The sequence below is a fragment of the Scylla paramamosain genome, chromosome 4 (genome assembly GCF_035594125.1).
Source record: "Scylla paramamosain isolate STU-SP2022 chromosome 4, ASM3559412v1, whole genome shotgun sequence".
NCBI lineage: Eukaryota > Metazoa > Arthropoda > Malacostraca > Decapoda > Portunidae > Scylla > Scylla paramamosain.
The window spans coordinates 13,210,698-13,225,108 of record NC_087154.1 but is presented as its reverse complement, the minus strand read 5'-3'; the positions used below and the strand labels follow the sequence as shown (position 1 = coordinate 13,225,108).

Here is a 14,411-nt window from a genome sequence, read left to right as displayed (position 1 = left end):
AATTTTGACATTTTTTCCGTCTTAATTATATAGTAAAGACATAAACTTACTTCATTGCTATCCATTATCAGCATTTCCTCGTCTTCTCTGAAGAGCGATGGAATCAGCTGGACAGCAAATAGTAATCCATGTTCTCTGAATAATACACAAAACCATAAATAATGCAGTAGTCATAAGGTGAATTATAAGTGAAATAAGAGGCGTGATTTTCAATAAAAACACATGAACAAGATGCATAACCTATGCCTCTTATTGCTCTTCTATCCTGTACCTTTCCTTTCTTCCCCTTTCAGAGTGCTGTCCAAATTTTCTAGGTATCTGCTGTGAAATTGGTGATAGTTTTTAGACCTTTGTTTTGAGAGTTTTTAGACCTTTGTTTTGAGAATTTCATCAAGTGAATGATGGATCCATGTAATTTGTCCCACATTTCACCTGGAGAAGCCACATTCAATGACTTAGCCTCAACGTCGCAGTGAGGCTGGTAGATACCTATCAGCGCCAGCATTTTTAATTGTCTCCGATTTCCTGGGGCAAAGGGGTGTCTTAGCTAAATTTGAAATCGATGTGCAGGAAAAGTACAGCATGAATTGCTGCACAAGTGTATCTAAAGTTAAAAACATAATCCTTAATATTAATATTCATACTTACTGGTGTATGATAAGGCTTTGTTAATTGAATTATAAGATAAAACTAAAAATAGGTAATGATTTTTTTTTTTTAAGTAAGTATGAAAAGTAAAAATAAAAGGATGTTGATTTCGGCTTGTGCATTTTATCTGGGAATGTAGAAAAATATCAGATATCACTGACACGTCCTGTATATGAAAGTAATCAGTGAAATAAAAAAAGAACAGCACCGCTGGCGGACGTACGACGTACTTATCTTGATCATGATTCTTCAGTTAAAGAAAGCGCTGCGCGCCGTTAGGAAGGAGTGTAAAGTGTAAACAATAGCCTCTCAGTTCTGCCGATACAAAGGCCTGATACAAAAATCTGCTGATAGAAAGATCAGGCTGGAGCCTGGAAGCTACAAGTATGCCGAATTTTACGTGTGCCGTAGCAGACTGCACATCAGATTCAAGAAAAGGGAAGAGAAAGACAGACCAAGTAACTGAAGATGTCAAACAATTTGTGAGATTTCCAAGTGCAAAAAAGGAACCTAAAAGGAGGAAGATGTGGAGAGGTGCAGGCGTGCAGGTGGATGGAAGGCAACACAGAATCACGCTGTATGCTCCTTACACTTTTTGGACTGGAACAATGGACCATCACCTGAACATTCAGACCCAACTTTATTTGCTTATAATTGGTGGGGAAGAAACCATAATGCAGTTATTAATAGGAAGGCAAACTGTCTCCAGTGCCAAGGGCAAGATGTCATTGCAGCACCTAACACCTCATCATCCACACAGTGCAACACTGAAACACAGTTTCCTTAAGAAGAGATGCTACCCCTGAATGTCCAAGACTGGGGGAGGTAGAAGTATGCACTACCACAGAAGATTCAATTCAGGTGGGTTACATTTGAGTTATTTTATTTTTAAGATTGTCAAGTTAAGGTTAGGTTGTTGTTTTTTTTTCTTTTAGGTAAAAAAAAAAGTTTCAGAGAGAATACAATTCTTTAACATTGTCTCCTAAATGAAAATTCACTACTTGAGATGTGTGATCCTAAACTTAGAACAGTGGCTAGTGTTATCTACATATTACCCAAATGCTTAGGTAATCACTCAAATATTCACATGACACCTGATCCATGACTGTGTCAGCACTGAAAGATATTTAATATTTATTAGGCTATGCCTGTACTTTGCAACAGTTAACTATATGATCAAGTAAAACTAAATATGGTAGTTTTTTTATTATTTGATTATTTATTTATGTATTTTTTGTTTTTTTTACTTTATGCTTGATCACACATGTGATTAATACTTATATTCATATCTTCTACAGATACTACAGTTCCTGATGAGAGCTGCAATGTTTTGGGTGACCACACATATGGAGCTTATACCCATAGTGAAACTGTTGCAGAGCCAGTAGATGTAGAGGTGCAGACTGACCAGTTTACAACACTTGAGAAAGCTTCACAAACTTATGAGAAGTACATGAGGTGAGCAAACTATACTTATGCTACATACTCATATTATTCTTTTATCTTTTTTTCCATCATCATATTATCGTCATATTATTAGCATGATTTCCCTACCCATCATAATCATGTGTTATTAAGAGAGAGAGAGAGAGAGAGAGAGAGAGAGAGAGAGAGAGAGAGAGAGAGAGAGTGTGAGGCCGGAGTGACTTGGGTTGAACGAAGGAAAGGCCGGAGTGACTGTGGCCGGAATGACGAGGGGCCGGAGTGACTGGTTCCCAAAGGAATAGTAAGTAACGATGTACCACCAAGTACATGTGTGCATAGTTTACCATACCCTACTACAAATATGGCAGGAACTGCATTTTTTAAAAGTTTTACGTGCAATAATATGCCCTCCACACTAATATATTTCTTATTTCAGTGGGAACGTAACAACGTTGTAGAAGACAGAGCATTACGCAACGCCTTTATTCTGAAAATTCTGAGGAATAGTGAGAGTATTAAAAGATATACAGGCATGGAACAAAAGGATTTCTTTGATTTGTTTAATTTGATAAAAGATAATGTGACTGACATTTTGAGAGGGCCAAATAGTGTCAAGAATGAGAATACACCACCAGGCATTACTAAAGCACATACAAGGAAGTTGTCACAGTTACATGAATATTTAATGACCCTAGTACATATTAGAACAGGAATTGATCTCAGTACTTTAGCAGATCTTTTGGAAGTAGCACGAAGTGTTGCAAGTAGTATCATTATAACTTGGATTAACGTACTTTATTTAGTTCTCAAGGACTGGCTTATATGGCCAACTGCAGCACAGGTGCGTGCAAGTTTGCCAAAAGATTTTCCAGAAGAATATTCTGACACACGAACCATCCTAGATTGCACTGAGATTTTCAGTCAAGCCAGCAAATCCTTCAGCTCAGGCTGCCACATATTCCCAATATAAGCATCACAATACACTAAAAGTACTCATTGGAATTACTCCCACAGGGCTAATAACATTTGTATCAAGTATGTATGGAGGTAATACGTAAGACCGTTATACTGCAGAAGCAGAGTTCATTGATAAAGTTGAGCCAGGTGATGCCATAATGGTGGATAGGGGCTTCAATATTGGTGATCTCATACTCCAGTGTGGTGCAAAACTACACATCCCACCATTTACAAGGAAGGAAGCCAGTAAAGGCAGGATGCTCACACGAAGTGAAATTGCAAAAACACGAATTATAGCAACATTGCGCATACATGTTGAGCGAGCCATCGGAAGAATGAAGACATTTAAACTATTAGGACAGACACTTCACCAAAGGATGTGACCCCTCATGGATCACATTGTAGTAATAGTTGCAGTATTATGCAATATGATGCCACCACTAGTGTAGATTTGACAGAGCACACAATCTAAAACAACTTATGTAAAGCTTATTATAATCTCCTAAAGCTTATTTTTATGGGTAGTTATGTAAATAAAATTTGGGTGTTAGGAATCTCTGTAAGAACATCTCTACTCCAACACTTTCAACCATGTATTATCACCTTTGTAATATTAAAGGATATGTAAAGATAGTTCTTTCTTATAATTGTTTATTAATAAACGTGTCTGAATCATTGTGGTATGGTAAATAATTTCTGAAAATCAAGAACACAGACTTTATTCCTGAAAAGAAATTTACAATATATTATATACAAACAATACAATTGAAAGTAGCATTAAGAAAAAAAAAACTTACACATTATAAGCAAATACAAAACTGTACAAATAACTATATACAAAACAACCACACCAGGCAGAAACAAATATGCAGTCATTATGAAGACCTTAAATATTACTTGCCTCTGGAGTTTCTTTTAAGTTCAGGAGATTTGGCAAGACATATTTATAATAAAAATCCATGGCAATTTCTGCATTGCTATCAAAGAAACTTGTATCAAAATAAATCCGCTGCACTGTTAAATGCGGACTTTTTTGTGTGAACATTACAAAATCACACCAATCCATCTCAGCAACACCTAAATGGACTTGGATTTGTGTGTACCAAGGAGAGGAATTTTTTAGTACAATGCTGTTGTTTTCCCCAAGGGTTACATGGTAGGTATTAGATAGAGCTATTTCCCTCCCAGTATGCAATCTGTATTTATGGGGGCACTTTATTTCTAATAACCCCTTGCCACAACATTTACAACTGACAATGCCATCAGGAGTTGCTCACAGTAGTGGATTGTCTTTATTTATAAAAAGTCCACACCCTACAAATTTAAATTGTTTGTGTTTTTTTCTCATTTCTTTTATGTAAAGCTTCTTTGCTATGGGCTCTTTCCTTACCATATTTGGTACTCAAATTACCTTGAAAGCCTGAGAGTCCCATTATTTCACTTACTATGTAATTGTTACTTTCACTGCCCCTGTAGTGTACTATGAAAAGTTGTTGATGTCAAGGCACCAACTCTCTGATCTTTCCACATACGGGATTTGTACTGGGCATGTGTTTTTGATTGTACGAAATCCATATCTGCACTACCTAAATGTTGCTTAACAAAATCAACAAATTGCAATGCAGACCTTGATTTACTAAATTCCCCTGCAAGTTCAGTGATTGTGGGTAGCTGCCTGTTCAATCTATCAGGGAAAAGCACTTGTTCATAACACGTTCGTGATGCACGTTGAGCCATAAACGCATGAAAACTTTCCCCTTGGGTTGAAGTTAGGGACAAAGGTACAGGCTCTGTAATGTTCTGAACGAGGGGTTATTGAACGTGTTGTAGAGGTGTCCATCCTGCAAATCATGAAATGCATTGAAACATTTATGCCAAGGCAAGTGAGTTATCTCCAGGGACGGAGAAAAACGTGCTGCTAACTAACAATAGACTATGTTATGTATGAAAGCTCACAATGCTGGATTTCAGAACTATGAGTACCAAAAAGTAAGACAGTGGATGTACTGATAAGCTAGTAGTGCTGAATGCCATAAAGATTCACTAGACTTATTGCCAGAAGAAAATAAAATACTGAAGACATGCAGCAAACTTGCTTCCAAACATTAAATGCAAAGCAACTCCTTTCAGACCTCTGTGCCTTACATGCATAACAACAAACATTAACTCAAGGGCAAGCCATGAGAATAAGGCATTCAGTAAACTAGTAGGTGTCGCTGTGTGGCAGCACCAGGCATGAGGTTCTTCATCACACAGGGAACAATAACAAATGTGCCTAGAATCTCATTCTATATACATTAAGATGCAAATAGAAATTAGAATACACTTTTCTACATAATTCTTTCTCGGAAGTGATAACGGTATGCACATGGGATTAAAAAAAAATAAATAAAATAGCCCATTTCGCTTGACTACATGGCACAACGATGACATGTAGTGGCTTAGCTCTGAGAATACCACATTCTGAAAGAAATTGTTATATCCAAACCTGGGACGGACCACAGAGATGGTGCTGGGTTGACCACTTTAAAACAAAAAGTACATTTGATTAAACTCTTATAATCTAGATAATATGAGAATTGATGACATTATATTTCAATAATACCATTGCCTACTTTTAATCATGGTTGCAAAGTATGCTGACACCAACGCAGACTAGGAAAGTATAGGATATGCAGCATCAGTCCCATAGGCAACTAAGAGACTAATTTAGAGTATGCAGATGTACCATGTTAAAATTTCATTGATATAGATCAATATTAGGTGATTAAAAAGCATAATATGTTCGCATAGAGTACAATGATCTCTATGATCCTTCTATGAAGGAGTGTGGCTTACGATGAAATTTTTCACCAAGTTATTTTGCCTAACCAGTTTGATGCTACCTATCCTATCTTCCTTGAACCCAAATTCTTCAAGATCTGTGCTCATGAACCAGCCTTAGGAAACTGTTGCTATTACAACATACCTGTGATCTAGATCGACTGCCTTTATTTGTTTGGTGTTGCGACGAGGCTTGTTCCACGTACATGGAAGATCAGTGCAGGTTGGTGCTGAAGCATGATCCCCTCTATGTGACACAAAGTCTTCTATGGCAAACATTAGAGCCACAACGTGCTTGCAACTTCCATCATCTTTGCAAAGTAACAATAAAAAACAAAGTGAAATGGTTTTAATCACCAGTGGAACATTGTGGAATGGGCCCAGCATAAGGAGACCCGAGCCCAGGCTTAGCATAAGGCGCGAAATGAAAACGGGATACAAGTGGCCTTCCTAAATACCAGAGGGTGGAATGAAGAAAAGTGTAGGATGCTGTTAGAGGAAGAAAGGAAACACTATGATGTGGTACCAGTCGGAGAAACAGGGTGGCATGATCACATTGAATGGCAAGAAGGTGAGTGGATGTGTATCGGTAAAGGAAGAAAAATCGGAGAAAAGAAGGGAGGTGGAGTAGGTGTAAGGCAGGGATGTGTAATGCCCACGACCCTGTTCAATATATACTCAGATTAGATTAAGTGGCCAAGGAAATTGACAAAATTGGATGTTTGGCATATTATGCGGATGATGTTGTCTTGATGACAGAAAAAGTAGATATGGATGATATGTTACAGATAGTGAGCAAATATGGAAGAGAATGGGGGCTCAAATTTAGTCCACACAAATGCAAAGTAATGCAGTTCAATGACAATAGAAATAATCAGTGGGTGTTAGGGGATTATGTACTGGAGGTGGTGGAGAGTTACACTTACCTGGGAATGCAAATGAGTGGTGAAGTAATACGAGGTGAACTACAAAGGGCCATAAATGAAGGCAAGGCAAGAAGAGCAGCAGGGAGGATATAGGATAACAAATAAGTATGAAGTAGGCCGGAGTTTGTGGAAAGGTATGGGAGTCCCACATTGTTTATATTGTGCCGAAATAACAAGATTTACAGAGAATGATGTAAGAACCTTTGAAAAAATACATATGACAGGCAGATGGGCATTAGGAGCCCTGAGAAACACAGGACTGGAGGCAATAAGAGGAGAAATGGGCTGGAGCACCTTCAGAGAGAGAATAGCAAAAGGAAAACTGATATTCACGAAAAGACTGGAAGGTTTAGAAGAAAGATGGGCAAAGAAAGTCATAATGGAAGACAGACCAGGTTCTACATGGAGGAGAGAAATAAAGAAGTGGAAAAAGAGGGAAAACCTAGAGGAAGACTGGAACAGATTAATAGCTAAAGATATAGCTAGGAAGGTATCTAGAGGAGAATGGAGGGAAAGAATGGAGAGAAAATCCACTTTGAAATGGTATGCCAGGAAAGAAAAACCAGAAAAGTTAGGGTAACACACAGGAGATTGGGGAAGAAAGCTGCTATTCAGGGCAAGGACAGGCACCCTAGAGGTAAATGGTAGGAAAAAGGAGGAACAGGAGCAATGCTGCAGTTTCTGTGCAGGGGTGGAGGAGACAGTGCAACATCTGATGGTAGAGTGCAGTGAGTATGAGGAAAAGAGAAATCACTTGATGGAAAAGGTTAGAGCCATTGTAGGTGAAGTACAATGGAGTAGAAGATTAGAAGATGGAGGGATAACGCACAGTTCTGGACCTATATGGAGTTAGAAAAGAAGCAGATGTACTTGTTAAACACATGAAAAGATTCCTTACACAGGTTTGGGAAAAAAGGCAACATTATGCAGGAAGAAAGAAGAGGACAACCTACAAAGCGATCTAAAGCGAAACAGGTTACAAGAAGAAGGTTTGGTTAGGTTTCCATGGTTATTGAAGGGAAAGTTTGTAGAAGAGATATGTGAAAAACTAGTAGTGTTTCTTAAGGTATGCAATGGGATACTTCATGGCACATTAATATAACAAATCTTTACCAGTTGTTTCATATGATATCTAAGAGATGAATTTTTCCAAGTAAGATTTTCCTAGAGAATCATATCAGTCTACATTATTACTACATTAATTGAAAGCTACTGTGTTCATAAATACATCATATGTAGTGTCCATTGTACTTACCCTATGCATTGGCAGCCAGCAGTCTCAATCGTTCCAGTGGTGTTCAGTAAAAGCCACACTTGGTATGGCTTTTCAGACTGCGCAGTCTGCCTCCTGCACAAGGCCCGTACATATGTCATGTTGTGGTCTTCTTGATTCAGTTCTATTTCATCAATGTGTGACTCCATGAAGAGCTGATATCCCCTTTCTTTTTCATATGATATAGCCCGTTCTGAGGACCACCCTCCCTTAGAAAGGAGATACACCAAGCATTTGGCTGACGTCAGGTGAGGTAGGGATGTTAAGTCTTTTTCCCATGAGGTTATGACACGTGGATTGGGAAATAAGAGGTAAATTTATAGTTTAAGCCAATGTCCCCAATCTCTACCCACGGCCCCCCAATCCCTCAAGCAAGCTTGGGGGCCTGTGGGGAACCGGGGGTTTTCGGGGGGGGAGCCATATACGAGTGATATATGGACTTAAAAAGTCTAGGGAAATTTCCCCAAAATCTAGAGAAATCTAGGGAAATTTCCCTAAATCTAGGGAAATTCTCTATATCTAGGAAAATACCCCAAACTCTCCCTCTCGCAATTTGACAAGACATTGAGAAGCACCTACACTAGCCGGGGGGGCTGCGCTCCCCCTGGACCCCACCCTTGGCCACTACTCTAACCTAACCAAACCTAACCTGGATTCTCCCCATCAGACACTTTGCGAACACACTGAGAAGCACCTAAGCTAACCCCCCCGCTTGGCCACTACTCTAACCTAACCAAACCTAACCTGGATTCTCCCAATCGCACACTGCGAACACACTGAGAAGCACCTAAGCTAAACGGGGGGGTTACGCCCCCCCTGGACCCCCCCCCCGCTTGGCCACTACTCTAACCTAACCAAACCTAGCCTGGATTCTCCCCATCAGACACTTTGCGAACACACTGAGAAGCACCTTAACTAACCGGGGGGGCTGCGCCCCCTCCTGGGGGTATGTACGCGGGCGTCGGAAACAGGCTTATTCGGACCGTGGCTGATTCGGACCAAGCTGATTCGGCCCTTTTTCTGGCTCTTTCGGACCTCGATGTCCTGGCTGATTCGGACCTCGATCTTATTGTCCTGGCTGATTCGGACCTTTTCCAGGGGGGACTTTGCATAATTCCAACACTTGTTACCGAGAGGATATTAATTGAATAAGAAAAGGTAAAATTACATTTTATTGAAAAATTACATCTAAAAGTAGTAAAACATCAAGAATGACGTAAAAATAAAACTAATAATGCATTTATTAGGAATACTCTAAGTCTTAGTCTAGGCCTACAATTTCACTTACACATAGATATATGCACACTTCTTGAGTAACTGGCCAGTTGTTATATTCTTATCATTATATTCCTTCCATACTTGTATTATACGACCTTGTATCTCCTTCACCCGATTTCTCTGATACCTTTTTAATTTTCCTTCTTTTACGAGTTTTATGTGATTAGGTATTTCCTTCGCCTCCGAGTATAGCAAACTTATCAATAAATAGAAGGGAAGGTTACGTTTTTTAGCACTTCTGTTTAATTTGTGATGCCATCCTTCCACGTCATTGTTTGTCCTTATGCTGCGCCCAAAAACTGACCAGTTCTCTACTGTCCACACATTATGATGTAGCCATGTTTCATCAACGTAATTAAAAAATTCTCGTACAGGCCCAACTACTCCTACCTTGCTTGAAAGTTCATAAAAGGCCTCCCTAATGTCTTCATGAGGTAAAAATTGCAAAGCAAGGACCTTTTTTACAACTTTATATACACTATCTCTTTTGCAGTACAATGTCTGCAGGCCCAATTCCTGCACTTTTCTCCATAGGGCTTGTGTGAAATGGTATGCACATCCATGAATGACTGGGTCATTAAAAACAGATCTAAGAGCCTTCCATATTCCTGCCTCAAAGTCGACCACAAACGATGAGACATTTGGTTCTGCTGGTAAAATTTCAAGAACTGCCTTAAAAACTGCTTTGTAATCTTTTAACCTTTTACCAGACATAACTACAAAGCAGAGAGGAATCTGTTTCATAACTTCCTCACTTTTAATGAAGCAGTGAATGGATAATAATTGGTAAAATGGTTCCTTAACAACTTTGAAGGTACCGTCCACATACCATGTCTTACCCTTGACCAGAGAATTTATCTGTGTGTCTGTACAAAATATTAAATATTTGTTTTTTCAAACCAACCACTACTTCTCTTCTAAAAAAACTCCTCTGGTATAGTTTCCTCAAGGTAGCCCAGATCTAGTTCGAAGGACAAGTCACTGGGGTCCTTTGGCCGACAGGAGGCCCGTGCTCTATTAAGGGTTCTTATCAGAGTGTTGTGGTTGGGTCTTGCAGCTTCGGGCAGGCTAGGATCACATAATTCGTTATTTACAGAGCTTACAATATTACTTGCAGATTCAAACACATTAACTTTGCCTTTGCTTTTACACTGTGCCTTAATTTCTATTGCTGTACGAATACCTGGTCTGGCTGGATGTGTATGTGAAACTGTCCCTGTTGAGAAAAACCTATCTCCTGTTTGTTTAACAACAACTGAACAATGGTTAGCTTTTCCACGTACACTGCATCTCCATTCGATAGTACCACTTTTTTGTTGCCGTTTAAAGGTAAAGCAATACCCATCACTCGAAACTAGTTTAGCCTTACCCCTCTCACTACCTGACTCCACGATGGTATAGGTAATTGCGGCACTTTGGGTTGCAAGCTGGTTGTCGTCGTCACTTACGGGCTCATCAGACAGAGATCTATATATATATATATATATATATATATATATATATATATATATATATATATATATATATATATATATATATATATATATATATATATTGATATTGATATTATATATTTATTGATCCCAACTTATAGCTTTTTGTAGTCAGGTAAATAACTTCATGGGTATATACTTACACTTCTTGTTCTTCTGGAACAAGTAACCTATGAGGCCGTGACACATCAAAGTTAGAAGTTTCTTCTTGTAGTGACTCTACCATGGTAGGACTACTGTAAATTAATTAAAGTGAGTGCATGTTTTATGCTACATGTTATGCTATATATTATCGAAGAAGGGAGGTATTGTTTTAGTTTTTGTAATTCATATATAGTACCATTCAAATATCTTCAGCTTTAAAATTAACACGAACCTATTGCATACTAACATTTCAGTAGGCAAGGCAACAGGGTTTAAATCCTCTGACGTGCTCTCCATAATTGGGATGGGCAGGCTGACTGAAGATTGAAGGAACTGGCAACGTTGACACGTAAACTCGTGTGTTATTAGTCCTCTTCGTAATTTATCATATTTATATCTAGAAAGCCCTGTGTAAAGAAAACAATAAAACGTGACCTAATGTTTCTTTAATGATACACAAAAATATAAAGAAATGGTTTTATAAATATAATAATTGTGTTATACGGTAATTACCAGTGTTGCCACATCCTCGGTGTTGCCAGCCACCACAACCATCGCAGTCAATGGCTTGGTGATGGTCAGCCACAACTCGGTCACAATCCAAACAATTGACCCGGGCAGTCATTCTTGTGTGGTGCAAAGTAAGGAACTGACATGGCATGGGCCTTTTTGTGTCCAAAATAACTTGGCTCTACTGTTTGTAAGTGTTCGGATAATTCAAAACATGGTCCGAATTAGCCTAATACATGGTCCGAATCAGCCTAATACATGGTCCGAATCAGCCAAGACTTAGGTCCGAATCCGGTCCGAATTAGCCATGGTCCGAATCAGCCACGGTCCGAATAAGCCTGCATTCACGGGCGTCTGAAGGGTCCACAAAGTGCTCAGAGTGGTTCACGACCCAGTGAGTGAAGCCTTTGTTTCCCAGCAACTCGTAGGCTTTCCATCCGTCACTTACGATTGTACTTCCTGGCAAAATGTATTTCTTTATGAAAGGAATCAGTGTTGCCACACTTCTGTCTCGCTGCTTTCCAAGTAAGGGGACGATGAACTTGTTTTTGGTGACACTCTCGATTCCCCCAAACAGCCACACACTATTGAGATTGCGACCTTTGTTGTTCTTTCTTTTCACAAAATAGGTCTCGTCAATCTCTACAATTACACCGTCACCACCAATTGGCTGCTGGTTTTTCAGCCAGTCGAGAGTCACCTCTGAACAGAAACTCCGCCAGTCGACACTAGTGTTAGGAGACCACTGGAGACACTTGAATACAGTGGCGTGGTCCCACTGCTTTTGCAGACAGTGATTAAAAAATAGCACCAGCTGCCACACAGGAAGATGCGTTCCTTCCAGGAAAGTTCCTTTAAAGTCAGAAACGCTGAAGTTGCACTGCTTACTGCGCTTCTTTTTCGGCTGCTTGCGGTACCGGCCGCAATACCACACACGCCTGTCACTGCGCAGCTTACACGGCGTGTGGCACTCGGGACACTCGACTGCAGTGGGTAAAACGCCGTGTTCCCTCAAGAACTGGTAACACAAGTCGTCTTTGCGGTGAAACGTAGCGATGAAGATCCAATAATCAAATTTGCAACCAGCACAAGTAACGTCAACAGTAGCCATGGCGGAAGTGACTGGAAGCGGTGTGCACACACCTGCCCGCGCAGCTTATGGGTACTTAGAGACTTCCTATTGGTGCAACTCGTGGTGTTAAGTGGTGGAAGCACGTGATTGGCCCGAGGAATTATAGACACAGTGATCCTATCCAGCAGCTACCCACAATTCAAAGCATTAAACAACTGAAGTTCAGGCAACAATACACCATTTATGTTTACCTGTGGACTTAGAAAAAGTTGAGAGCGCTGTGCATTCCCAGGCCTATTGTGGCGTTATTATTAATTTCCGACAAGTAGTGTAATCATTAGAAATGATGTGAATAGTGAGAAGAACAAAATGAGGTAGGTTATTACCACGTAGTGTGTAATGGCTTAAACTATGATAAAACCAAATAAGATTACATTTCCGTTTATGGAAACTGTTCTTGTAATACCAGCTACCTCAACATCACTCCGCTGTGTGATTTCCGTGATGCCTGGATTAGCGATGGCCTTCTCGACCATGCCAACCAGCACTGCTTTACTATATCCAGAATAGGGTATAGCTCGTTCTTTCAGGGATTTTCTTAATTCCGCTGTAGTCCATGATTGTGGCGGTGATGTATCCATTGTGCAGGGTAGTCGAGTAAGCGTGGTCCTGTGTTTTGGTTTGCTCGCTGCCCAAGTACCCGAGGATAGTGATCGTACCGCAAAAATAAAGTCTCTGATATAAAATTATATTTTGTTTACATCAAATGGATTTGCCTGTTGTTTAGTACATGAAAATGCAAGTATATATTAGTATACTTCCATTGAGGTCAGTAGAAAATTACAGATTGCCTGCCTTGATACACTTATAGGCTCTTTTAAGAATATCATCTGAAATTATGAATAGAGGCTCAAACAATGTCATGTGCTGTCAGTTATCACGAAATTAATTGACTTAAAATTCAGACGCATTACTGTGCAACGATACACCTTTGTAAGCTTGTAAAACCTTGCCCCAAAAAGTATTTATTTTCCGGCGAGAATTAAAAATTTGGCGCTATCTGGTATCAAAACGCTGACTGCGACGTCTCTAATTGCTAGCTGAAAACGGTAATATGTATTAGTACATGTCATTAAAATCACTAAAATATTATATGAATGATTATTGCAAAAAAAAAAAAATTGTGACTAATACTTTATTCAACATGTATCAATGGTCAGCATCAAAACAAAACTGAAGTAAACTGTGTTAAAAAAAAAAAAAAAACAACAAATGAAGAGAAGTAGGTACTATACTCACAAAGTTTTTGTATCGTAGAGTTGGAAATTCTTCTAAAATTTCTGCCACAGATACCTCAGGATTATACCTCCTTTTGTGTCTATAAGTGAGGGTTCTCTCCATCTTTCTCTGGCATAGCTGAAGGTCTGGAGTAGCTTTCCTCATCTCTGGATTTAGTATATTTAAATGAAGTCGGATGACCTCTCCATCCTCATCTGGTGGCAAGTCATGAAATATACAAGCCAGAAATTTGAGATATCACCACTTCCTCTTTTACCAGGCAACTGACAATAAAAATAACATTTTCAGGTAATACAACATGAGACCTGCACACTAACCACTATGCTACAATCAGTCACTTGACAGCTACATGTGAGTAATTTTATTTCATAATGAAAGCATACCCAATGTTTTTGACGCTTCACCAAGTCATCTTTGTCCCTAACAGCTTTTTCCTGAGCAGGTCGTTTCTGAGCTCGTTTCATCCCTGGAGAACCAAATTTTTCTTTAAGCTCCAAAATGCAGCTTGATGTTAAGGGCAATCTTAAAAGCTTCATCTTGTTCCTCAAGGACTGCCTCCAGCA

The 14,411-nt window shown here is 39.4% G+C and overlaps 1 protein-coding gene across 1 annotated transcript; it reads right to left on the bottom strand.

Annotated features, from left to right (window-relative positions):
- Positions 1 to 10,908: 10,908 nt before the first annotated feature.
- LOC135097371 (uncharacterized) lies at positions 10,909 to 12,643 on the bottom strand. The gene is made up of 2 exons (XM_063999206.1): positions 11,481 to 12,643; positions 10,909 to 11,374 (listed from the first exon to the last, which is right to left on the bottom strand). Exon 1 carries the CDS (start codon positions 12,586 to 12,588, stop codon positions 11,779 to 11,781), a length of 810 nt encoding a protein of 269 aa, XP_063855276.1. The 5' UTR covers positions 12,589 to 12,643; the 3' UTR covers positions 10,909 to 11,374; positions 11,481 to 11,778.
- Positions 12,644 to 14,411: the final 1,768 nt, after the last annotated feature.